The sequence below is a fragment of the Cervus elaphus genome, chromosome 3 (genome assembly GCF_910594005.1).
Source record: "Cervus elaphus chromosome 3, mCerEla1.1, whole genome shotgun sequence".
Lineage (NCBI taxonomy): Eukaryota > Metazoa > Chordata > Mammalia > Artiodactyla > Cervidae > Cervus > Cervus elaphus.
Window position 1 is genome coordinate 47,370,182 of NC_057817.1, and position 27,645 is coordinate 47,397,826.

The 27,645-nt window shown below is 43.7% G+C and overlaps 1 protein-coding gene across 1 annotated transcript in view; it reads left to right on the plus strand.

The window, feature by feature from the left end:
* Window positions 1–26,158, plus strand: part of GNS (glucosamine (N-acetyl)-6-sulfatase) — a 46,663-nt gene extending 20,505 nt beyond the window's left edge. The window contains exons 7-14 of the mRNA XM_043888103.1: window positions 406–488; window positions 1,754–1,872; window positions 3,600–3,703; window positions 11,074–11,175; window positions 17,226–17,333; window positions 18,291–18,401; window positions 20,037–20,197; window positions 23,535–26,158. Coding sequence (XP_043744038.1) covers window positions 406–488; window positions 1,754–1,872; window positions 3,600–3,703; window positions 11,074–11,175; window positions 17,226–17,333; window positions 18,291–18,401; window positions 20,037–20,197; window positions 23,535–23,613 — 867 coding nt within the window. The 3' untranslated portion in view covers window positions 23,614–26,158. The remainder of the gene's footprint in view (window positions 1–405; window positions 489–1,753; window positions 1,873–3,599; window positions 3,704–11,073; window positions 11,176–17,225; window positions 17,334–18,290; window positions 18,402–20,036; window positions 20,198–23,534) is intronic.
* Window positions 26,159–27,645: the final 1,487 nt, after the last annotated feature.

Below are 27,645 nucleotides of genomic sequence, written 5' to 3' on the forward strand. Positions count from 1 at the left end.
AGGCAAAACTTAGAGGAAGGTAAAGTTAGTATTTACCCTTTTGTAGTGTGAGTGGTAGACTCAATTGTGGTAGCACAGATTCCAAGTTGCAAATGTAGTCTAGTCAGTTTCCAGTATCTTTCTCTAAATGTCTTATGCTGCTCAGGAAGGATCCCAGGCCTTCTGCTGTTAGGGAGGGGTTGGGAAGAAGCTAAAAAATGAGTGATAATTGCAGAATTTTTTTTTTCCTTACAAACACAGAGAAGGGAGGTGGGAGTGGGTGGTGGAGGGAAAATCTGAAGTTGCTTAAACAGGCTCCAGTTAGTTCCTTTTTGCTCAAATATCAAGTGATCCTTTTATCTACTCTAGTACTTTATTTGACTGTGGTGACTTAGTGCTAACTTTTTTTTTTCTTTTAAATTTTAGAACAAGCACTGGTTAATTCGGCAAGCCAAGACCCCAATGACTAATTCTTCAATACAGTTTTTAGATAATGCCTTTAGGAAAAGGTAAGAGCTGCTCCTTTCTCAGTCTGGGTGGTCTTTGAGGACCCTCAGAAGCAACCCGTGAACAGGGGACTGCACCATGTGGTTATCTGTGAGAAAAAAATCAGAGCTTAGCAAGTTGGTGGGAAAGACTCTGATAGGAGGTCTCCGCATTTAGCAGTAAGGTGGCCTTTGGCCCTCAGGACTGATTAAACAGTCCATTTTTCTGATTTGTTAAAATGTTGCAAATTGGAGCCATTTGGTTGAAATTTTTCTTTTCACTATGTCTAAAGAAAATTACATATGACCCAAAGGCTTAGACTAGGGCAAAATATCTGCCTTTGCTGTTTTGAGTTTTCAAGAAAATTCTTTTAAGTCAGCTTTTTAAAAGTGCATTACTGTCTCTTCAGGTGTATTTAGTTTTAGACGAGGATTGGCAGACTTCTTCTGTGGAGGGGCAGACAGTGAACATTACCGGCTTGTAGGCCATCTTGTGTCTGTTGGCTGACGCGCCACTCTGCTGGAGTGCAGAGCAGCCCCGGACAATACGAGAACCAGTGCGCATGGCTGTGTTCCAGTAAAACTTCATATAAAAGCAGCCAGCAAGGTGTCGTTTCGGGGGTGTAGAGTTTCAGATTCGCAAGGTGAAAACGTTCCGGAGATCGGTTTCACTCTGTGAATATACTGAACCCTACTGACCTATCTACTTACAGATGGTTAAGACAGTAATATTTTATGTCTTGTACCACAGTTGAAACCAGAATGTGGTCAAGCTTTGACCCATGACTATAGCTTGCTGACCCCTTTTAGTCCATTAAACACTGTTGCAGCACAGGTCTGTCTGGATTCATCTCTGTCAATCAGTGCTGATTTGACAAGTTTGCCCTCCGGTAGTGGGGTTTTTTTTTTTTTTTTTTTACTTGAAGGATAATTGCTTTACAATATTATTTTGGTGTCTGCCATACATCAACACCAAGAGTCTTTCATTCTGATCACCAGTCATGATAAATAATAAAGCTAACTGGTTTTTTAAAAGCCTAGTTTATTTCTGTGGAATTGGTTAAATTTGGAGTGTTTTGAAATTTCCTAATCTGTGTTTTGCAATGAAAGGAAAGGAAATGTGGGATTGGAGCTTTCGGGGAAGAGTGGCTCTGAGGGGTTTCTGTGGGAGGGAGGTGGGGGGTGTTTGGGTCTGGGGGCTTGTTTGGACTTGGCTTTGCCATTTTGGCAAGATGGCAGTACCTCAGCCCTTTGTCTCTGAGGCGCCATTGCTGCCCCCGCTCATTCAGGTGGCAGACTCTGCTCTCAGTGGATGACCTCGTGGAGAAGCTGGTCAAGCGATTGGAGTTCAATGGGGAACTCAACAACACCTACATCTTTTACACCTCAGACAACGGCTATCACACCGGTAAGGGGCAGACCGTGGCCTTGGCGAAGTGCCTTTCTGTTCTCACCCCATCAGTAGCGCTGGCTGGCAGCTTCTGACCTTTTGCTGTGGTGAACAGGCCAGAGGGAGGGTCTTGCTCTCAGGGCTCCTCTGGTTAGAAGGCCAACTCATTCCCATTCCCAACTCATTCCCTGGGTGGGGAGAGACCCAGTTTCATTACTTGCTGTTTCACAGGCTAAATTACATGGTGTTCTAAGGAGTCTAAGCAGAGGATAAGCTTGATGGGTTGGAGGCAAGTTTTATGAAAGAGGTGAGAAACTGAACTTAATTTAAAGGATAGTGGATCTTAGAGAATAGGGGTATGACATTTTACACAGGAAGACCAAGAGAGGGTTGCCTTGGGGAAAAACTTTCTTGTGAAATTAGGTTTTTGGTGTGTGTGGTTTTTGTTTTGTGGTTTTGTCTTTTCACAGCTGCAGTATGAGTCAGCCCCGTGTCCTTGACTTTCATCCTTTCTACTTGGACCTTCTCTAGCTAAAAATCAGTATTTTCTTCTTTCTCCACTCTTAAATTTCCTAAACTTGAAGGTAATTAATCTGATAATTGCACAGGAGTGGATTGATTAGGCATTTCCTCTGTTATTATGAATATTTTTAAACAGTCAAAGATAGTAAATTAACCTTCGTTGTCTAGCTTTAATTTTCAGTGACACAGGGCCAGTCTTTTGAATTCCTCATTCCTTCTGGATGTTTCTTTGTTAGCTAGAAGTTTCTGAAGGCACTCCAGACGTGGTGATTCTATATGTCAACACTTGATTATGCATCTGATTAGTTGATTATGTATCAGAACCTACATAAAATCCACACAACACCTTTACTCTTTGTGTGTCGTAAGGCTGTCTTTTGCCACTGATTTATTGGAGAAATTGGTCTTTTGTCCTTTAGAATATCACATTCTAGATGTGGCTGATTGCGTATGTGATAACTTGTTTATCTATACTCAGCATTTTCTATGCACTGATAGTTAGATGTAGAGTCTTAATAGAAATGTGTGTTTTTCAGCAAGAATGCTTTCTTACTGATGCTGCCGTGTACTTCTTACTGCTTCATATCATGAAGCCCAGGTGTCTGGTTGCCTCACCTTAGAGATGCTGTTTCTGATTGATGGCTCATGTGGTACCAATCTGAACTCCTCCTATGAACCTCTTGTGGCTGAAGCTTCCATTGATGATTGTGCTTAAATCGGTTCCCTCAGAAACTGCAAAATTTGACTTCATAACTCTGTCTTTCCTTTTGAATTTACTAGCTGGAATTCCTAAGGAAATTTGCCTCATCAACTGTTTGGTTATCTTGAGGTACAGTTTATTCAGGAAAGGCCGGATAAATGGTTTTGTTCCTTTATTTAACAGCTTTTAGACTAACTTCATTCAGTTGTGATCAGGTGGAGTGTCATACATATATAATGTATATTTGTGCTTCAATACTTTCTAGTCATTCCTTTTGTTGTATTTGCCTATTTAAGGCCAGGGAGTTCCTCTGGAAGTTTATTTAAAGAAGATGAGCTCATTGTTTCCTGCCTTGTAGTAATTAGAGACCCTGGGGGATTTTAGCTCTTTGCTAAGATTGCTAAGACACCATAATTAGTAAAACAAGGCTATTTTTGATTTTTACTGTTGATTGAATGAATGCATACATGAGAGACATTTCTGTCTTGGCTCCATCTTTACCCTATGCATTTTTTTTTTCCAGGACAGTTTTCTTTGCCAATAGACAAAAGACAGCTGTATGAATTTGATATCAAAGTTCCACTACTGGTTCGAGGGCCTGGGATCAAACCAAATCAGACAAGCAAGGTAGGTTCCTGATACAGTGATGCTATGTATAGGTAGTATATGCCTGAGAAAAGAAAGCTTTTCCTCCCAAGAGGAGACCTATTCTATTTCTCCTCCTTTGAGGATAAAGGCTGATTGGCTTAAGATTTTACACGTGTGTTTATAAGCTTTGCAAATGGTGATTCTTATTTCTTTCTTTTTTTTTAATTGAAGTATACTTGATGTACAATATTCTGTAAGTTCAGATGTACAGTATAATGATTCACAGTTTTTAAAGGCCATGTTCCATTGAGTTATTTGTAAATATTGGCTGTATGTCCTGTGTTGTACCATATATCCATGTAGCTTATTTTACACCTAATACTTTGTACCTTTTAATCTTCCATTCCTGTATTTCTCCTCCCCATCCCATCTCCCCTTTGGTAACCACTAGTTTGTTCTCTCAGAGAAGGCAATGGCACCCCACTCCAGTACTCTTGCCTGGAAAATCCCATGGGCAGAGGAGCCTGGTCGGCTGCGGTCCATGGGGTCACGAAGAGGTGGACACGACTGAGCGACTTCACTTTCACTTTTCCTTTCATGCATTGGAGAAGGAAATGGCAACCCACTCCAGTGTTCTTGCCTGGAGAATCCCAGGGACGGGGGAGCCTGGTGGGCTGCTGTCTGTGGGGTCGCACAGAGTCGGACACGACTGAAGCGACTTAGCAGCAGCAGCGGTTTGTTCTCTGTGTCTGTTCTCCATATCCATGTTTTGTTATATTTGGTAGTTTGTTGTATTTGCTAGATTTCACAAATAAGTGATAGCTTATAGTATTTGTCTTTCACTGTCTGACATTATAATAGCAGTAAACTGCTGGCCACCCAGTCTTGGCTGTATTTTCCCCTTATATACATGATCACATCAGCGTGAATAGCTTTCGCTTGTCTCTTGAAATTGAATCTTTACATGGTGACTGCACTTCCCCAGGGTGCTCATTAAAACTACCTCCTGAAAGTGAAAGGCTCAACATCTAGAAAGTTTTGGATTGAATCACTTGGCCTGGACTAGAAACGCTGCCTCTGCTTTTTTCCCCTCAAGTTCACCATGACTCTTGAGAGGCAGCCCAGGCTGGAGCCCACAGCCTGTAGAGCAAGGCTCTTCAGGCTTGCTTGGGTGTGCACGTCCCCTGGGGGCCTTGTTGACGGGCAGATTCTGATTCTGCATTCCAGCCTGCTCGCAGGTATTCCTGGCTGATGTCCACCTGGTCTGAGCTCCCTCTGCGTAGAAGGCTACAGAAAGCTCGTCCTCTGAGAATTTAGTCCCTCTCTGTGGGACTCTCCCTTACTAATGCCTTTCTGCTTTACTGATTCTCTTTCCTAAAACTGTCATAAAGAATCACATTCTTCTTTTGTTACCATTTCCATCTGGTTTCATACTTGGTTTTAATATTGAGGCAGATGATGGGCCCCTTGATCCAAGCTCTTTGATCCCATCTTGAGAGAGAAGAATTGATAGGCTCTACCAGTTATGTTTACCATCTTCCTGGATAGCACAATTTCAGTCCCAGCTCTGTGAGAGAGACAAAAGAAAACAAGAAAATGGATCATTTAAGCTAAAATTGGAAGATCGGCCGGAATTTCTAGGTATTCTGGGTACCTGAGTTGAATTTGAGGGTTTAATGTTTACTTTGTTTAAATGTCTGCCATTTACTTGTCTCCTTTCACGATGCCCTTGATTGGAATTCTGGTAAAATTCTCTCAGAAACTTAAAGTGGCCTTCATAATTGCCTTCTGAATTTTCTTTTTCTCTCAAGACCCACATTTTTAAAGCCAGTCACTTTCCACTACAAATCCATTACCCTCTAAATGGATATCTCCTTTCAAGAGAGGTGGGCAGGTTTGGAAGACCATTCAACCATAAAAGCTTCTTCTGGGTGTTGGGAGTGTATTGAGGCACATCTGTAGTCATGTGCATGTCCCAGGAAGAGGGCTATTGGGACTACATCTGTGTGAGGAGGGAGGCTGATGAGCACAATTGTCAGACAAAGGAACACCCAGGGAACAGGGTGTTCCTTTTTTCTTCCAAGTTAACAGTGGAACATTTAACATTTTAAATGTTAGAATCTGAAACTTTACCTTCTGTAAGTCATTTAAGTGAACCCAGGTCCTAGGAAGCCATTGCAACAATAATAACCTTTATTGAATATTCAGAATGCAACAGGTGCTGCTCCAAGTGTTACTACCTGTATCAACTCACTTAACCTCCACAGTCTTTTGAGATATGAATACAGTTATCCATCTGTTTTATAGATGAGGAAACTGAGGTTCAGTGATTTGCCCAAGATGGTGTAGCTAAAGAATAGCAGAGCCCTGCGTTTGAACTCGGGCAGTCTGGCTGATGTACACCTAACCAGAATTCACACACTCGACCATGACTACGGTTCAGACAGGTACCTTCCCGTGCCAGCACACTGCACGAGGAGCCTGGCAGTCCCAGCAGGAGCTGTCATTGGAAGATTAATTCTTAACTCCCTGCGTCAAGGGGGAGCCAGATACTTGAGCTGCATTTGTCAGTGAAAGCCTCTGAGGCATTTAGGCAGAGACTCGGGTATCGGAAGCCTTCAGTCCTGCGGAGATCAGCGGGAGGGCGTCCTCAGCAGCAGGACCGCGCAGAGAGGAGAATGAGCTCAGCTGGTTCACAGGCAGAAGGTGGCGGTTGTGCTGACGCGCTTTCACTTCCAGCCCGGACCAGACGTCTCTCTTACCCCCTTAGCTTTGCGCCGCTGGCCGCGTCTGTCTGCATGCCCACCTCATGCCCCTTCACCCGGCTAAGCTGATGTCCTCTGGGCTCTGGTTGAGGGCTCTCCTCTGGGACATCAGGGTAGATACCTGCCCCTCAGAGAGTGCGTGCCTTTCCCAGGTTCCCAGCTGGCCTCACACTTAACACGCTGGCTGAGTCTGTCTGTTTGACTCCAGGAGTCCCCACTTGAGAGGTATCATCCGAACTTAGACTACCCAACCCTTAGTGGGAGTTTGGGATTAGCAGATGTAAGCAATTGCTTATGCAGTGAATAAACAGGGACCCACTGTATAGCACAGGGGCCTCTCCTCAATGTTGTGTAATAACCTAAATGGAAAAGAATTTGAGAAAGAATAGATGCATGTGTTTGTGTAGCTGAATCACTCTGCTGCACATCTGAAACTAACGCCACATTGTTAACTACGCTCCAGTAGGGAACAAAAAATTTTAAAGGCCCTGTTATGTAGTCTGGGGAACTACATTCAGTATCCTATGATAAACCATAATAGAAAAGAATATTTTTTAAAAAAAGTATCCCTGTATGTGTATAGCTGAATCACTTTACAGCAGAAATTAACATACTAAGTCAACTGTACGTCAATGAAAAAAAAAAAAAAGAATACCTAGCCCTTAACATACAATCCAAGTTGTGTGAATGGATATTACCAAGGTTACACAGAAAGTGGCAGAACCAAGTCTGAAAGTTAACTGTTCTCAGAAACCCGTGGGATGAGGGGGATTCCCTGGTGGTCTGGTGATTAGTACTCAGTGCTTTCACCGTCAAGGGCCTGGGTCCCATCCCAGGTCGGGGCAGTAAGATCCCACAAGCCATGCAGTACAGCCAACAAAAGAAAAACACCGTGGTCTATGACCTTATGTGCTGACAGTTGTGTGAGAAGGATGAAATACCCAACTTCCATCTAACTGTGTCAGCGATGGTGGCTGACTCATCCTGTGCTGGCCTCACAGCTATCCCGGTGCCGGCTCTGTGTGAGGGTCACAGGGTGGTGAGCTGAGCGTAACGACCTGAGCTAGCAGCAGCCTGGTGGCCAGAACAGGGCCCCCTGGAGCAGTGGATTTAGCTTTGTGTTGGCTCTTGAGGACAGCAGGGGCAGGTGGTACGGGCAGATGCCAAGCACTGGCTGTTGAGGTCTTCTCCTCTGGCTAGACATGAATCTAGCTTTAGATTTGGTGGTGTAAGTTCTTCAGAAGGGCTTTAAGAAAGGAAAATGTTGGTAGGAAAATGGAAATGACATAGCATGATTCAGGGGAAATGGAACTGAACAGGGAGTCAGGAAGACCACTTACTGGCTTTAAGACTTGGTTAGACTAAGCCTTGGTTTTCCCCATGTGAAACTGGAAAGATGCTAAGTGTGAATTTTCTAGTGTTGCTAGGTCTCATCCCGGCTTACTCCTTGTTAGGGAAGTGGGGGATGAGGGGCAGGTCAAGGTGAAGCAGCCCAAGATGTGTGGGGTCTCTGCTTTCTACTCAGTGGGTGGGTTTGGGGTGCTGTCCAGTGTGCTTCCAGTCTGCCTTTGAAAGCCTTGTATGAGCTCTTTTAACACCAGGGCATGAATGTCTCTTTGAAGTCCTTCTGGGAGCCCTATTCTTACAAGTAGTTTCTAGACCTAAAAAATAAGCAGGTTCAAGACATGATATCCCTCAATCTCATGCCTCAGTTTTTTAGGGCCTTTTATTTGATCAAAATGTCTATATGCATAAATCCTAGGACCATACCCAAATAAATTGTGAGGCTGTGATTTATGGACTGATTTACTTGGTCTTGTCAGAGCCTTTTTTGTTCAATGCATAAATGAATATTTAGGTTTACACTCAGTGATAAAAGCAGTACCATTTTAGGAACTTGAAATGCTCATGTTTCTAGACATCCTTATGGTGATGGGCTCCCAGTATCCATTATAATTCTTGGCTGTGTAAAAACCAGAGAGAGGTATAATTCTCTCAAATTCTTCAATTACACTTGATATCTACTACAAGTCTCCCATCTCTTAACATTGTATGTTCATTTTGAGACTCTGCTTCTTAGTCAAACAAAACCCAGTAGTCAAACAAAACTCCATCATTTTTAGGGAAGATATGATTATGTAGACATTTGGAAAGAAAGCGTCCTGGGGATGGTGTTTATGGTACTTGTGCTGAATCTTAGCAACTTGGTTTGTTCTGGATCTTGCAGACTTCTCCCCACCCCCATCCCCCCCACCCCCCCCAACACACACACACAGCAAACTGCCACTAGAGGGCATTCCCACCTCTAACTGATAGCCGGGGAGGCCGTTTTTGCTGAACCCGGCAGTCACTGTTTTATATGTCTGTCCATTTTATTATTTTGGTGCCTTGGACATGTTAATAATACCTGTGGGACTGGCTTCATTCATGTTCTGGACATCATTGAAAATATGTCGGTCACATTTTGAAGTCGTGTTGCATTTATCTGATTCTGGAGGTGGTATCTCTGTTTGTCTGTCTTTTCCTGCCATGGTCTCTTTCATATTCACACTCACTCTTGTTGACTGTCTCCTAAGCTGCTCTTGTCTACCTGGGGGACTTGGAACCAGGAAAGGTATCTCCCAACACCAGGGCTTGTGTAATCCCCAAGAGACGTAGTTTTTGTGTTTTTTATCCTCACTAACATGGATTGCTTTTCCTGAGTTGCCTGCTACTGAAGGTTAATTTCCAACAGCCGCAGAGTTATACCAGTGGATTCAGAGCCAGGATGTGTATCTCACGCTGCCCTCCTAGAACCATCACTCCTTCTCCAGGAGCCGGGAAACCTGGCTGCTACCCAGAAGATGTCTTCCTGCCTTTTGTGTCTGCACTTTCAGTTTTGTTTTTAAATTAGAAGTAGCAGGATTAGGTTTTTTTTTTTTTAAATCCCCTTTTGGCTTCTCCTGAGGTTACCTGAGTTTTCTCTACAGTTTTCTTGACTGGTATTTGTTTCTAGTAAATGACAGCTTTTCCAGCTACAGGCTGCTGACTTTGTTTCAGTTACTTCTCTTTCGTTTCATCTGTAAAATGGGGGAATAACTGCTTCCTAGGATGGCGTGTGCATGCTCAGCCCCTGAGTCGTGTCTGATTCTTTGCGACCCCGTGGACTGTAACGTGCCAGGCTTCTCTGTCCATGGGATTTCCCAGATAAGAATACTGGAGTGGGTTGCCGTCTCCTTCTGCAGGGGATCTTCCCCACCCAATGGTTGAACCTGCATCTCCTGCGTTGGCAAGTGGGTTCTTTACCGCCAAGCCACCAGGGAAGCTCCTAGAATCGTGGTGAGGCTTAAATGAGGATATGTGTAAGGAACTGGCCCAGAGTAGGTGCTTGGTGAACATTAGTTCCTTTCATTTCCCTGGATTGTCTCATCACTCCAAGGCTTTCTCTAGCCTGTGACCACGTGACTTCTAGACCTATGCCCTCTGCTACAAAACTTCATGTTATTGTTGAGCCAGAACATATATGGGATAGTCCAGACTGAGATGCAGAATACCAGATTTCAAATTGGTTCAAAATTTTGTATAAAGTAAAATCGCATCTTTTTTTTTTTGGTATTGCTTATATGTTAAATAGTAATATTTAAACATTTGCAATAGGTTTTACCTCTTTTTTCCCTACTTTAGTGTGATCATTGAAAGTGAAAGTGTTAGTTGCTCAATCATGTCCAACTCTATGCAATCCCATGATCTGTAGCCCATCAGGCCCCTCTGTCCATGGGATTTCCCAGGCAAGAATACTGGAGTGGGTAGCCATTTTCTTCTCCAGGGGATCTTCCCAACCCAGGGATAGGACCCGGGTCTCCTGCATTGCAGGCAAATTCTTTACTGTCTGAGCCACTAGGGTGGTTACTAGACAATTTTAAGTTACACATATGACTCCTGTTCTATCCCGTATTGGACTATGCAGGTTTAGACCTGGTAGAGATATTGTGTACAGAAGAAAAATTGTCCAGTAAATCAAGGAGATATGTCAAGGAATAAATGCTACGCAGTGTCTTTAATTTCTAGGATTTTTTTTTAAAAACATCCAAGTTTTGTGCTCATTAAGGAAACTTACTGATGCATTGTTGAGATAAATTGTCTGCACTCTCCAAAGCCTACTGCAAATATTTTTAGCCATGTTGTCACTTTGAAAAACTATTTCAAAGGCAGATACCCTAATGGGTAACAAGTGTTCAACCTTTGAGCCTTTCAAAAATGTCAGGAGTCAATTTGAAGTCAAGTAGTGAACTAGTGAGAATAAATCAAGTTGGAAAACACTTGTATAAAGTAGCCTGACATATTTCTCATCATTCATAACAGACTCAAGGCAATCCTATAGGAATCTTGAAAAATGTTTTGGTCAATAACAGTGTGTGTAAAATAAACATAACTTCCCAGGGGCCTGTATTATAAACTTTATAAGACTTTATGTTTTATATCTTAAGTTATCATAGTTATGTTTGAATATATGTAATAGTAAGTATGGGTTGTACAAAAGATAACAGAAAGTGCTGCTTGTTTCGTGGACGGGTTTGGGGAAAGAGAACTCTAATGTAGATAGAAAAGGAAAATGAGACCAGCTGTGTTCCGAGTCAGTTTATTGTTTCTTTCTCTTTCTCACAGATGCTCGTTGCCAACATTGACTTGGGCCCTACTATTTTGGACATTGCGGGCTATAGCCTGAATAAGACCCAGATGGATGGGATGTCTTTTTTGCCCATTTTGGTGAGTATAAAGCCCTCAATCAGCCCTGAGCCAAGACTCTGAAGTAAATTCCAGGTTGTATAAGTAGAGTTAAATTTTAAATCTTCGGGGGAGACCCTTTAAATCTTAAAACTATTAAATTTAGGAAGCAGAGAATACAGTTTTTCTCATGTCTGTAATGGGAAGGAGCTTTCTTTAAAAAAGACTAGACACACATAAACAGAGTTCTGTATCCTTCCTTTTCTTCTTCTTCCCCTCAAGGTCCCATCATACACAAAGACAGGTAACAAATTGAGAAAATATTTGCAGCATATATGAAAAAGGGTAACTAATCCTAATAGATGAGTTTTTTTTTTTTTTTTTTAGTTCTACCACTTTATTGCTACCAACCCATCTCCCTCCACCCTCGTGCTCAGTCATGTAACCCCATGGACTGCAGCCCGCCAGGCTCCTCTGTCCATGGACTTTTCCAGGCAAGAATACTGGAGTGGGTTGCCATTTCCTTCTCCATAGATGAGTTCTTAAAAGTGAAAATTAATATCCCAGTATAAAAATGGGCAAAAGAAGTAACTAATCAATTCTCAGAGGAATTAAAAATGACCAGAGTCAGTGCTAAAGGATTGCTTCAATGCTGATCAAAGAAAAGCTTAACTGAAGGAGGCCCCTATTGCCTGTAGAACTGGCAAAGATTAGAAAGATTAATACCCAGTAATTATAGAAGTCTGAAAAAAATGAAAGCTACACAGGCTCTGTTCATTGAAGTGTAATCAGTATAAGCTATCAGTAGGCTAATTTAATAAGACCCATCACTTCAGAATACACACGTCAAGCAGATGCATCTGGGAATTTACTCTTAAGAGAACAAAATTCGTTCAAGAATTATTTGACTACCTACTGTGTCTAGCATTGCACAGTGCTAACTATAAAGAACTACGTGTAATATTCACATGGAACCATCACAACTTTGTTAATCAGCTATACCCCCATACAAAATAAAAAGTTTAATTTAAAAAACCCTACATACACTATTAATAGAAGAAAATTAAAACCTGAATATACAGTAGGGAATTGGTCACACTGTGGCAAAATTAAACAAGACTATTAAAGCAACGCTAAATGATGTGCATGAGTATACATTGACGTAGATCGATGCCCACCGCATACCACAGGGAGGAAAGGAGGTTTCAAACAGCATCTCCTTTTCACTAAAAATGTATGTGAATATGTTTAGGCATAGAGAAGTTTGACGGTTCAGTACTCTATATTATAGGTAACTCTTAACTGATTTGTATGAATCTGTCACAATTATTAGGTAATGTGTGACTCATCTAAGAGAATACATGTCACTCATGTAAGTTATAAAACACAAGAAATACCCATGAACCCATCATCCCATTTAAGAACTGAAATATTCCTCATGTCTTCCTATGCACTCCTCCCCATCCCACCCCTTACCTGCCCTTACCAGTGATCACTTTTCTGAATTTTATGGTTGTTACTCTCTGGCTTTTATTTTTTTAGTAGTTATGTATGTAGCCATAAACAACATACCTGTTTGGGGGGAAAAATTCCTATCTTGTTTCGCACTCCAAAGATGACATTCTACTAGTTGTAATCAAGACTTTTTTTTCAATTCAGCATTGTTTGCAAATTGATCCATATTGTTCACTGATACCTAATATTCCATCATAAGAAGGAATGCTTCACCACTTAGTTATATTTTTTATCAATGTACATTTGTGGTATTCTAGTTTTGCTGTAGGCTCAGTGAGTGCTGCCATGGCATTCTCATAGATGTGTCCCAGTGAGCATGACACCAAGGTCATGGGAACCTCATATCTTCATTCCTACAAATGTCACCAAGTTATGGTCCAAAATCATCATCAGTTTATATTCCTCCAGTAATGTGTGAGAATTCCCTTTGCTCTATGTGAAACTATCAGCCTACTTCATTTTTTGCCCATCTAGGGGGTGAAAAACAACAAAATTATATTTGGTTCTACTGTACATTCCTTTGTTAATGAGATGAATCACTATTTTCACAGCTTAATTATTCACCAGTTTAAAGTTGACAGTTCACTAGGTTTTGATATAGTCAGAGTTGTACAACTGCAGTATAATCTAACTTTACAACATTTTCATCACCCCCAAAAAGAAACCCCCAGATACATTAGCAGTCACTCCAGGCTCCCTCTCAGCACCAGACAGGCACTACTTTCTGTCACTGTACATTTGTCTGCTGTGGACATCTTCTGCAAAGAGACTCATACAGTATGTGGTCTCTCGTGATTGGCTGAAAACACTGAGGCTGTCTTCAAGGGTCATCCCCATTGTAACACATTACTACTTCATTCCTTATTACTGAACAGTCCTAGTCCATGTGTTTATCCAGCCACGTATTTATCCAGCCATCAGTTGATAGACATTTGCATTGTTTCCCCTGTTTGACTCTATGCGTAACACTGCTGTGAACATTTGCATATAGATTTTTGGGTGAACTAATGTTTTCCATTCTCTTGAGTGTATCCTTAGTAGAATTGCTAGGTCATGTGGTGATTTTTCTGTTTAACCTTTTGAGGAACTGCCAGACTGTTTCTGAAGTGATGGCACTGTTGTGTATATTCCCACCAGCAGTGTGAAAGGATTCAGTTTCTCTACATCCTTGCCAGCAGTTGCTCTTATCTTTTTACTGTGTCTTAGTGGGAATGAATGGGACTCATTGTGGTTCTGATTTGCATTTTCCTAATGACTAATCCTGTTGATGTGTTGTCATGTGTCAAACATATCTTGTCGTGTGTTTGTTGGACATTTGTGTATCTTCTTTGGAGAAGTGTCTATTCAGATCCTTTGCTTGTTTTTTCAGTTGGGTGTTTGATCAATGAATCATCTTTCATTTATGTCTTTTGTGTTTCTTCCCTTATGAAATGCCTCTCTTTGCCCATGATATTCCCCGTTTATGACTTGTCTTTCCCCTGGCATTAAGATGACAGTGCAGGAGTTGAATGTGTAAAGCACCTCGTTTTATGATATGACTTAGTGTCCTTCGTGTCTTATTTATAAAAATACTTTTGAACCTTGAGGTCAGAAAATAGTTCTCCCAAATTTTCTTCTGAAAGTTCTCTAGTTCTGCCTCTTACCTTTGAGTCCTTGATGTATCTGGAATTGGTTTTCTGGCATGGTAGGAGTGAGGAATTTAGTTTCATTCTTTTTCTATAAACACTCAGTTGTCTTTTCTGTTCCACAGATCTGTCTATCCCTCAACCAATGTGTTATAAAGTTGTATAATTAAACCTTGCATGGGTACACTTCTCTCTTAGGGTTATGAGGGGTCTCTTAAGGGTTGTTCTTAGGGGTATCTTAAAAGACAGTTATCTTTCTTCCATGTAAACTTTATAAAAACAGCTTTTCAGATTGCTTAAAAAATCATTTTGGGCTTCAGCTGGAATTGCAATAAATCTATAGATCAGATAGAAGGAAATTTTTATCTCTTCACTCTTCCTAAACAAATCTTACACTGTTTACCTTATTTCTAGTTAGGAAAAAAAAAAAAACAACTTCACTATAGGGCTCAAATCACTATGCTATGTATAGTTAATTTCCCTGCAGTTTTGAAAATGCCACCCGGGACCTGGCTATAGTCTTGTTCTTTTGTTCTGAAGGTTGGTCCCGTGGAAACCTCTGGTGAATTAGGGGCTGTCGTACCGCTTGCTCTGCCTTAATACGGTAGCTACTAGCCGCGTGTGACTGTTGAGAATGAAGTGAGGCATTCAGTTCCTCAGTGTCATCAGCCACGTATCAGTTGCCTCAAACACCTTGTATCAGACAACAGTCACAGAACATCTCAGTCAGAAAGTCCTGCTGGACAGGGCTGCTGTAGACCAGGGGATGGCACACCCCCGAGGGCCAGGTCGAGCCCACCCTGGGGGTTTTGTAAACCTGTCCTGACACAGCTGTGCTCCTCCGTGCCGTCCATGTGTGCGCTGCTCGGCCTGCTTTCCTGCTGCAGTAGCAGAATCGAGTAATGGAAACAGACTGTGTAGCCACAGACTCGAAATACTATCTAGCCTTTGACAGAACATCGAGTGACCCCTTCATTGGTTTCAAACTCGGTGGCACATTCGTATCTCCTGGGAAACAAAAATACTAACTCCTGGGTCCCAGCCCCAGCAAGCCTGATTAATTGGAGGTGTGACGTGGCCCCACCGTGGTTTTAATATGCAGCCGAGTTGGAGACCTCTGCTCTCGACCTCCAGGCACTCTTCTCCCTGCATACTTTGACATCTAAGTGTGGGGTGTTGAGGTCCACTCAAGTCTGACAGATAAGCTCTTCCCCTGACCCCCAGCTTCCGTGGCTCAGGATTGGCAGAGTGGGTTCTTACAGGGGAGTTGGTGACTGCTGAAGTCTCCTGTAGCTTAGGATTTCTGTGACCTTCATCTTCTCGGGATGGTGCGGGTTCTTCGTAGAACGGTGACTGAGGACATCAGTTCCTCTCTGACTCTCCTCTCCAGGCAGCTGTGACCCCCTGCAGCCTTGAGCAGACCACACACTTCCCCCTGCTGTGGTCACCAGGCCAGATAGGTCCACTCGAGTCCTCAGGGTAGTGGTTCTCACGCCCGCACCCATTAGCACCGCCTGCGGGGCTGGTTCAAGTGCAGACTGCTGCCCGCCCCACTGGGAATTAAGAATTTGAGTTTGTAACCAGCTCAGCTGCTGGGGGCACATTTTGAGCACCCCTCTTTTGGAGCAGTGCTTCTCAAATTTTACTGTACATGTGAGTCAGCCGAGGATCTTACTTAAAATGCAGACAGGCTCTTTTAAGACCAAAGTAGGGCCTGAGATGGTGCGTTTCTAAGCAGCCCCCAGGTGCTGCCGATAGACCACAAACCAGACATTGACTCTAGAGCATTTTAAGAGCGCCCTCCCCACACACACACCCGCCTTGGCAGTTGCAGTGCCGGGTCCTAACCACTGATCACCAGGGAGTTCCCTTAGGAGTTCCTTCTAGCCTGGCCTGGGTGCGATTCTGCTGCTGGGCTGACTTTTCCAAAGCACAGTCTTGACTGTGTCACTTCCTTGTTCAAAACCCCCAGAGCCTGTCATCACCTGCCATCCTATGTGGTACAAGCGGGCAGCCTGCTGTCAGGACCTTTTCTGTTCGGTACCAGCCCGCCTGTCCACCGGCCTTGGCGCTGCTTCCTTGACTGAAAGCTGGGTATCAGGAACCCATATGCCAGGTGTCCTGCTTCCATCCTGGCCTCACACTGTCCGTTTGATCCCAGACTCCCTCTCCCTTTCACCATTTGTGCGCCTGTCTTAAACGTTCCCATTTCAAATGCTGCCGCTCTTTTCCTCCTGCTCCACTGATGTGCAGCACAAATTAAATGAGTTCATATTGTATGCTATCTTCGTTCTGACCACCAAGAAGTACTTCAGCCCTGTCACAGTCCTTAGCTCGCCAGCCATGTTTAATTTCTCGGCATGAGCGTAGACGAATTCTTAGAGTTTCTAGACAGTATTGTTTACTCTGATCTGAAATGTCAGCACCTTGCCATACGACTTTGATTCCTGCTTCACGACTTCATTGCTTTCCATTCCTGACCTGCTTCACAGAAGCAGTCTTGAGAAATAACTATGCTCAAAGCATTGACATCACTTGTGAGAATCCTCGGGGCGTCCCAGGTGGCTCAGTGGTAAAGAATCCGCCTGCCAGTGCAAGGAGACAGAGGAGACATGGGTTCAGTCTCTTGTGTGGGGAAGATCCCCGGAGGAGGAAATTACAACCCACTCCAGTACTCTTGCCTGGAGAATCCCATGGACAGAGGAGCCTGGCGGGCTGCAGTCCACGGGGTCACAAAGAGTCGGACATGACTGAGCGACAGAGCATGTGAGGCCTCTACAACCGGACGTGATGCTCGGTAGCCTTCAAATGCCTCCATTCTAGTCCTCCCTTCAGCTACTGCACAGGCAGTTCATTGTGACTCCAGGACCCCTCGCAAGGTAGAATGAATAACGCTGTGATTTTATCCTACTCCGTATGCCTCACCGAAACCACTTTTGCTCTTCTTTCTAGAAAGGGACCAGTAATCTGACTTGGCGATCAGACGTCCTGGTGGAGTATCAGGGAGAAGGCCGCAACGTCACTGACCCCACGTGTCCTTCCCTGAGTCCCGGCGTGTCTGTGAGTGTGGCCCAAGTTGTCTTAGACACCTTCTCATGGACAGCACAGCCCAGCACGGGTTTAGATGTGCCAAGTGCTGAAACTCAGTTAATCTGAGTCCTCCTCCTGTCACTTTGTCACTTGACTCTGGGAGGTTAGGAGATAAAGGTAAAAATAATCCTGAAAATGATTATCTGCTGGCTTACTGTCAGAACGGACACTTCGCATTATAACATATCTGCCCTCCTTCTTTATCAGGACCCCTTCCTTTTTTCTACCCATCCCAGCTGTGGTACCACTTTTCATTAGGGGTGTGATCAGTGGCATCCGACAGAGACAGGGTTCCCACCTGTAACCGGGCCAGCATGAGCACCTTGATTTGGTGGCAGCCAGACTGGTCACGAGGGGACACCAGCGACATCCGCCACTCTTCAGAGAGTGGGTAACAGAGTCAACTCCAAAGGGAAGCCCGACACTGACGTGTTAAAACATAGTAAAAACCCAACCAAAAGATGGTATGGAAGACTCGATGGCATCAAAGTCAAGTCCTATTTGGTGATAAGAGTGCTCATAAACAACTTACTGCAAATGACTGCACAAAGCTCATTTCAGACTTTCTCCAAGCCCAGGATGAAAGAACCTAAAATAACCTGGAGAGTGATTCACCTGTGTATTGATTTCTTCTCCTTACCAACATGTGTGTCCACAGATGCTCGTTAGAACTCATTCCAGTCAGGAGGTGAGCAGGCAGGGTGGCGGCAGTCTACACGCAGCAGCCACACCTCGTGTTCCTTCATCGAGTCAGCCCTTAGTAGGAGCCAGCCTCATGTCTGTTTTCAGTTTACTTCTCTGTGGAAAGTTTCCTCATTTCTGTCCAGCTGTATGTCTGGCTCGAGCCAACCTGGCTGCCACTGGATGCAAATCACATTTGTCACTAAAGGAGGATGCCCTTCAGCTAACTTTCTTAATGTCCTTCAGCAATGTTTCCCTGACTGTGTGTGTGAAGATGCATATAACAACACCTACGCCTGCGTGAGGACCATGTCAGAACTGTGGAACCTGCAGTACTGCGAGTTTGATGACCAGGAGGTAAGAGGGCCCGCTGCCCCCCCACCCCTTGTGTCTGTCTATTGCCAGGGCTCTGTTAGCTGGACTTGGTGGCAGAAGAGAAATTGCAGGGATGTTCCCTGAGGAAATGGGGTTTATTTTTTTACCGAGGTACAGTCTTAGCAGCAGCATCGTTGCTTTACAATATTGTGTTGGTCTGCTGCACCATGGAGCGCATCCGCTGTGTGTGTACACATACATCACCTTCCTCTTGGGCCTCCCTCCCCTGCCCTCATCCCACCCTCTAGGGCATCCCAGCACCAGGCTGAGCTCTCTGTCACCCAGCAGCTTCCCGCTAGCTCTGTTTATACATGGTAGTATATGTATGTCCGCCACAGTCTCCCAGTTCTTTATTTGTATTCACACTTAGGCTTCCATGAGTTAAGGAGATAGAATTCCACAAGGCCGTACATGACTTCTCTAACTGACCTTGCTGGGTGGGGCTTTCTCCACTTCTCCCACCGCCCACACATACACTTTAAATACACACAGTTCACTTTTTCAGAATGCTACATCCCTGGTCTGTTCATTCCCCTGATAGTTTGGGGTGAGGGTAAGAACCTCTCTGGAGATGAAGGGAGTGGAGGGCCTTTCCTCGAAAGCTTCCTGGCCACCAGCTGGCTCAGACTCCCCTGTTCCTGGCACAGCGTGGTCTGGTGCTGCTCACGTGAATCAGCAGGTTAAAGGCAGCAGCCTTGGAGGGAGGTGGCTTTTGGCCAGCTTTTGATCAGCATGGCTATCTGGAGGATCACACGCACTCCCGCCCCTGTCTCTCGCTGGTTATCAGCAGGTGCACACCTGCCCATCGGGCAGCCTGCACTTTGCCAGAGGGAGCCAGCACTCGTCATGTTGCTCAGAAATTGACTCGCTCACTGTTTATTTGTTGGTCCTAAAAATTCAGAGAACAAGCAAGAGAGCTTTCCTCTAACTCGGTTCCTTCCACTTTATAAGTGATAGTGTGAGGGCAGCTACTTGAAGCCTTTATAAGCAAAATTTATCTACGTCTTCTTAGCCTATCACTTAGCTCCAATTTGGAGAACAAAGTACTGATGGAGGGGAAAATAGTGCTATTAGATGTCTCTCATTTTAGAAATAATGTATCTTTCCTCAAGTGTGATATATCTGAAATTGCTTTTTAAAATAGGAAAACTTAACATTTTTATAAGATGGGTTCCTTTCATATCTGCTCTCATTTGAATCTTCACAACTGTAAGGCAGAGGTAAACTTCAGGTATCAGTGCTCACTCAGTAGCCTTCTTACTTACTCCAGTTTCTGAGCCCTTTATTTGCCAGTCCTGCCTTCTGTTCTCTGCTTTAATTACAGAAGGCAGGCTCTCCCCTCCTGACTTTCCCTGAAGGCACAGGGGTGCCGGGGGCCCGCTTCCAGCATGTGGGCTGTGGACTCAGAGTAATTCAACCCCCAGAACAGATGGTCCACTGTCTGCTCCGTACCCTAGGGCTCTTTGAGGATCTTGAGACCGGATGCTATTCTCCTGGGCCTTGGTTTTTAATCCACATCCTCTCTCCCCATTTAAAAATAACTCACACATGAGGAGTATTTCTTCAGATGTAATAACCCTTGCTCTTCTCTTTCCTCCATCTTTTCATTTCCTATAGGTGTTCGTAGAAGTCTACAACCTGACTGCAGACCCACACCAAATCAATAACATTGCTAAAAGCATAGACCCAGAGCTTCTGGGAAAGATGAACTATCGGCTGATGATGCTGCAGTCCTGTTCTGGACCAACCTGCCGCACTCCAGGGGTCTTTGACCCCGGGTAAGTTCCCCATCGTCCTCAGTGACTTGGCCCAGGTGTCTTCAGCAGCCCTGCTGATCCTGGAGGCAGAGGGAGCCCCGTGGGCCCTTCCTGCTCTGAGCTGAGCTGTTTCTCGCTGCTCTGCTTCACACGGGGAGCGCTGGGTCTTAGGGCAGCAGCCAGCCGTGCCGAGAAAATGGGCTGCTTGAAACTCCTGCTCTCCACAGGCAGTGGGCGCTCCCCACAGGCAGTGGGCGCTCTCGCTGGAGGCATAGCCTCCATTTACGTTTAAGCTAATTACTGATACATGTGTATGTTCTTACTGCCATTTTTGGATTTGGTCTTGTAGGTCTTTTTTTCCCCCTTTGCTTTTTCCTCTCCTATGATTTGATGACTAACTTAAAAGCTTTAGATTTCACCCTCAGATCTGAATGAGAGCCTTTCTGAGTATTCTTGGTTTTAGGTTCTTCTTTTTTTATCACTTCTAATAGATCATGCCACTCCCTCCTGGCCTGCAGTGTTTCTGCTGAGAAATAAACAGACAACCTTATGAGGATTCTGTTGTATGTTATGTGTTGCTTTTCCCTTGTTTTTTTAAAACTATTTTCTCTTTAATTTTTGCCAATTTGATTAATGTTTGTCTCAGTGAGTTCTTCCCTAGGTTTATCCTGCCTGGGACTCTGTTTCCTAGACTTGAGTGACTGTTTCCTTTCCCATATGAGGGAATTTTTCAGCTATTATCTTTCCAGATATTTTCTCAGGCCCCTTCTCTCTCCTTCTGGGACTCCTATAATGTTAATGTTGGTGCATTTAATGTTGTCCCAGAGGTCTCTTAGACTGTCCTCATTTCTTTTCATTCTTTTTTCTTTATTATTTTCCAAGGCAGTGATTTCCGTCATTCTGTCTTCCAGCTCACTTAACCATTCTTTATTCTGTCACTGATTTCTTCTAGTGTATTTTTCATTTCAGGTTTTGTATTGTTCATCTGTTTGTTTCTTCTTCAGATCATCTCTTTATGAAGCGTTTCTTATATTTGTACCTCCATTCTTTTTCCAAGATCTTGGATAATCACTCCAAATCTGTTTTTTAGTAGATTGCCTGTCTCTATTTCAGTCAATTCTTCTGGGATTTTATCAAGTTCCCTCGAGGAGACATATTCCTCTGCTGTTGTGTCTGGTCTAACTTTTCTGTTAGAGGAGTTAGTTGCAGATTCTGTTCCACAGGCTGCAGGATTGTGGTTCTTCTTGCTTCTGCTATCTGCCCCTTGGTGAATGAGGCCAGTCTAAGAGGCTTTTGCAGGCTTCCTAGAGGGTGAGAAGACTGGTCTGGGCCCACTGTCCAACTCCACCAGATCTTGTCCCTCTGGTGGGCAGGGCCATGTCACAGGTTGTGTTTAGCAAGGTGCTGTGGGCTCAGGATGACATGAGGTAGCCTGTCTGCTGATGGGAGGGGTTGTATTCCCACCCTCTTGGTGGTTTGGCTTGAGGCATCCCAGCCCAGGAGCCTGTAGGCTGGTGGGTGAGGCCAGGTCTTGTAAGAGGGTAGCCTCCAGGAGGGCTCCTGTCGATCAGTACTGCTCAGAACTACCCCCACCAGGGTCGGTGTCCCCACAGTGAGCCCCAGCTGCCCGCCCCTGTCCGCAGGAGGTCCTCCGCTAGCAGCAGGTAGGTCTGGCTCAGACATTGGGAAAACAGTGCTTTTCCAGTGGTTCCTGGCACACACTGTGTGCACCCTCCAAGAGTGGAGTTTCTCTTTCCTCCCCAGTCTAAACTCACTGGCCTTCAAAGCCAAATGCTTTGGGAGCGCCTTCTCCCGATGCCAGACCACCAGGCTGGGCAGCCTGATGTAGTGCTCATAACTGTCACTCTGGTGGGAGAACCTCTGAGATAAAATAGTTTACCAGTTTGTGGGTCACCCACCCAGTGGGTGTGGGGTTTGATTTTATCACAGTTGCATCCCCACATATGCCTTGTTGTAGCTTTTTTTCTTTTGAACTTTTTGTATTGGGGTATAGCTAATTAACAATGTTGTGATAGTTTTGGGTGAACAGCAGAGGGACTTAGCCATATATACACATGATTCTGTCTCTCTCAAACCCCCCTCTTATCCAGACTGCCTTGTGGTGACGACTTCTTTATCTCTGGATGTAGGATATCTTTTTAGTAAGTTCGGAGGGCAGGGGGCAGTTGCCAATGGTTGTTTAGCAGTTAGTTGTGATTTTGGTGTCTTCATGAGAAGATGTAAGTTCATATCCTTCTACTCTGCTATCTTGTCTCCATCCTCAAAACAGCTGCTGACCTTGGACACATTATCATGCTTGAACAAGCCTCAGCTTGCTTGTATGAGAGGCTTGTCTTGGGCGTTCACAAGATGAGTAGATCTCCACACCCGCCTGGCAGAATCTTAAGGTTTATATAGAGGCTTTAATGGGGTTCAGCCACTTACATAATCCAGATGATCTCAACACCACCTTACTCTCTAATGCCTTCTTCCATGAAGTTGCTTTGTTTTTTAAACCATAACTAAGTGTTTTGTTTACATTCTGGAGGGTTAGGGCTAAGATTCTAGATGCTGGCTTTGCTGATACTGGCTTGAGCTATTTAAAGTCCACCTGGCTGTCTTTTAAATTCCTTTGTTATTTAGTTGCTAAGTCATGTCCAACTCTTCTGTGACCCCATGGACTAGAGGCTACCAGGCTCCTCTGTCCATGGGATTTCGCAGGCAAGAAGACTGGAGTGGGTTGCCATTTCCTTCTCCAGGAGATTTTCCTGACCCAGGGATCAAACCCACATCTTCTCCATCAGCAGGCAGAATTGATTTTATGTGCCAGATACTTCACATGAATTGCCTTCCTATTTTATTGGTGCCCAGAGATGTCTGTGACTTACCTATGTTCATAATAAGCCAGACTCAAGCTCCTCTCTGAAGTGCATACCCTACCTCTTACCCACTGGGGTCTGTGTGTCAAAACGTAAAAGAAGACAGGGCTTTGAAAATGCTGCAGGGCCTTTCAGCAAGGGCTACACTGTTGCACCAGAATGCTTTATAGTTTAGGGATCCCTCCCTCCCCGGAAAAGCTTTAACCTTTCCTCCCAACCTTTCAAGATTTGCCTTAACTTCTGTTTTTCTTTTCTCCACTTTTACTATATTATTTTGTGCTCACTGACTTATGATGGAATTGCTCTTAATTACTAAGTACTCCTGCTTCGTACTAGACTTTCCCGCTAGATCCTCTTCTGGTGATTTAGTTGCTGCTTTTGTATCCCTTCCTGCCAGTCTTTCCAGTTAACATTCTGAATGAAGTACTCAATGGCTCACAACAGTCAATGCCATTGTCTTTTGCTTTTTCTGTCCCCAGGTATAGGTTTGACCCTCGTCTCATGTTCAGCAATCATGGCAACATCAGGACACGAAGGTTTTCAAAACACCTTCTGTAGCGCCTGTGCAGTTGGATCTCTGCTCACCTCTTTCTGATGAAGTGATTGGAGTAGGTATCTGTAGCTAGTCTTCACGACCACGCCTGGAAGGGTTTCTGGACTGGCTTTAAGTCCCGTTTGAAAAAGCAACCCAATCAGCTGACTTCCTTGTGCAATGTGTTAAAACTGTGAACTCTGCCTGTGTGTCAGGAGTGGCTGTCCCTGGTCCCTTTATTTAGCTGATGACAGTACTCCTGAGATCTTTGTTCTCACCAAACCCTTTTTGTCCTGGGGCCACAGTTATTAATTAGTCCCCATGTGATCTGGACTTACAAATGAATTCAGATAAATGGCACTGCTTTGCCGGGGGTGGGGAATGTTGTTGGTATCCAGCTTGACCTAAAATCAGAGGACCTGCATAGCATTCCAGATCAAGCACTTCACTATCAAAAATACCAATATCACATGGCTTGAAGAAGAACCATCAGAGCTGAACCATCTGATTAAAAACAAAAACCATTGGTTTTAGATTAGTAAAAATACACTTTTTATAGTATTCATCACAATGTGATAAGGTCACAAATTCAAAACTTATCAACCAAGCTCTGGGCTTGTGCTTCATTGAAATAGAACAGTAGCAAGCTTTTGGTACAGGCTAATTCTAAGTAGTTCCTGAAGGTAATAGACATCTACTTGCCAGTGACTACTCACATAGCGAGGCAGTTAACACCAGGGCTATTGAGGGAATGTCTCCCCTCTTAAGATCTGAAAAATAAAGTGGGTTAAGTATTTCAGCAGAGAAGAACTTGCAAGTTGGTGAAGGTTGTGTTTTCTGAGGGCCTTCTGTAGGTAGGGCCGTCAGGCTGACAGGTTGATGAAGGGCCATCAATTAGGTGTAGAGGGAGCCTGGGTTCCAGGCCCACAAGTGAAGTTGTGACATTCCCTCTGCATTTTGCTGACATTCTGTTCATTTGTTATAAGATGTAAGAATTTTAGAGTTGATGTTAAAGAACCAACTACTTAGCTTCTTCCCTTTCAGCTAACTTCTTCCTGAGTTTTTGGAGTCTGGTGCAATTTGGGCCTTGTTTACTGTTTCTCCATCAAAATCAGATCTTTCTGACGTTTCCTCACTGTTTAGAACACCTGTACTTCTGTCTCTTGGCTCAAAAACCAATCCCCTTTCTTATGCTGTCTTCACAAGAAGGCTAGTTGATGGTGGGGGGCAGCAGGTAGGAAGAGGAACTATGGTTTATAATCTGTTCAACTCAGTGATTTTTAGCTTTATGTAAGGTCCTAGGTTGAGCTTTAAGCACTTTGTAACACATGGCCATAATAAGTAACTTTATATCACAATCCCAGATTGCCATGTTGGGTTAATAGCCATTAGGTTTATTCCTTTACCTCACACAATCCCAGTAACTGTGGTGGTATTTAGAGGTGAAATGGGCAAGAAAAATGAATACTTCTGTTTGAACTGTTTTAGGAAAGAAATTCTAACAGTTTTGTAACTAAAAGCAGGCTACAATGTTGAGGATGGGTATCAGCTTTATTCTATGATTCTTAACATTAATCAGTCAGCTTCCACATTAATGAAAGTTGGCCAGTTATTCCCGAATAAAAAGAAACCAACTCTTACCAGGTCTTGTACTGTGATGTGACATTATTCAGTTTTATGATGCTGCTTCCTAAAAGCAGATGAGGTCATGAGAGTAACTCAGATCAGCTAGCTGCTCTTACATGCAGCAGATTTTGGGTTGGGTTGGGTTGGTGGGGGGATGGACTGAAGCCCTCTTTGTACCTCTCATTTTTAAATGGTCTCTATTTTTTTCTCTTGGACTGGCTTCATTCTCTGGATCTATGCTAAAATCATTTTTCATAAAGAAGCCTCAGTTTATAGACTAACAGACCACAAAATGCACTGAAATTCTTCAGAATATGTAAAGGGCCTCACTGCAGGAGGCTTGCCTTTTTTCTCTCAATTGTACTGACTGGAGGTTTATTTGCCCTTTTAAGAAGACCGGGTGCCCTTCAGAATGGAGAACTGTAACTATTAGGAATGAACAGAGATCTTGGGGATGAATAGAGATTTTGCCTTACAAGATTTCCTTTTACAAAGCTCTCCCTCAAATACAATACCATTCCCTGCAGCTAAAAAGTAGGGGATGCCTTTCGAACGTCTTTGAATTCGACCAGCGGTGCTGTTTCAAAATGTTTTAATTAACTACACTAGGGTAGTCTGGCAACTGTTCTTAAATTTAAGCATCTAAGGACTAGTATTTTAACAGAAGAAGATAAATTGTCCCAGGATCCTTATTAAGAGACAGCAAAGGGGTATTTAAACTGATCCACCAGTGGAACTAGGTGGGGATATTAGGTCTTTCGTTTCACCACCACTCAGGTCCCACTGAATTTGTGAATTTCTGTGTTTGCATCATCTGTTCCTGGAAGTTCTTCTGCCCTGGCTCTATGTCATCTCAGTCATCTGACTTAGAAAGTGCCCTTCGAAGGACCCTGTTCACTGCTGCACTTTTCAATGAATTAAAATTTATTTCTGTTGTAGTGGAAATGTGTCCTTTGTTTGAGTCCACAAGTGGTAATTTTGACTTTTGTGTTGTTGTTGTATACTGTTCAATGTTTTAACGGCTCATGTAGTACTGGAGATGGGCTGTTTCCATGGGGTACTATAGTCCCTACCTGGAAAGCTCATGTGTGTGTCCCTGATGAGCAGCAGGCAGAAAATCTTCCTGACAATTCTTTATGCATTTACAGTTTGGAGGGAAAAAGAAACTTACCTTGGCCAGCTTTACTTAGATAAACTCACCTCCAGAGGTGCTTTGCCTTGATATCTAGTCATGTGATCCATTGCCCTAAATGAGAAATGGAAGTCCTACTGGGATTGACATGCTTTTTTTCCTAAAGGGATAGTATTTTAGGTTTGCAGGCCATGTCTTTATCGCAGATACTTAATTCTGCTGTTTCAGTACAAAAGCAGACAACCCACAACTGACTATGCATGGTTATGTTCCTTTATCAAAAAAGATGAAAGCCATAACCTGCCAATCTCAGATGTAGTAGGTTGCCTCTTAGAAGTTCTGAAGACTAGAAAAACAAAAGAGGTGAGAAGACACCCATTAAGTTTCCAGACTACCATCAGAGAAACAAATACTTGGACTTATCACAATATCCAGTCACCAAGGGAGAGGAGACTTTACTTGCATAGACTCACAGTGAGAGTAAATACAGACAACTCCATCCATTTTTCTAACTTGCACCCTCTCTATTCCCACTGAGACTGTACGATGCCCTACTGTAGAACCAAACACCATACACATGTAGTATTTGTTTCATCTTCTTTCTCTACCCTCAGTGGGTTTAATCGGCTAGTCATATGTGTGCCTTGAAGTCTGCTGTGGCAAGAGCAAAGAACCTAAGGCCCCCAGCTGAAAACTCGATGCAGAGAACTTTACTGATGGCCTAGGGATTCCTCCGTAAGACAAGATTTACATGTGGAACATGGGAGCTGGCTTCAGGAGGACCACAGAACAGATGACAGTTCTAAATCTCAGTCTTTGAGAGGATGCTTTCATGACACTTTAAGCTGGTGAGACCTGAGATCTAGATCCTCGTGACTGGCAGCTCTGACATGCTGATAGGTCCTCAAAGGGCAGAGAAATACAAAGAATGGTTGTAATTACCATTTATTGTGATAAAAAGGGCTCTGCAGACTAGGTTCTTTAACTCGGTTTACCTAAGCTCATAAAACTAATTAGTCAGGATTTCAAAGATCTGGCTTTGAAGACATCTTTCTATTAAATTCTGCTGTCTCTCTGATCTAAGAAGGATTTCACTCTCATAGATCTGAGTGCCTACTCTGTCTGGAAGTGAGCTGGGTTATGAAAGAGAAATATTCTTTTTCTGACCTCCAGGACATTATCATGTAGATTGAAAAGAAAACTTGTCCCTGATATCTGTATTTACAGGGAAAATAGTTTCAGACTAAGAAGGAGAGTTGACACTGCCATTCAAATGGTTTCTTGTCCTGCTCCACAGCCT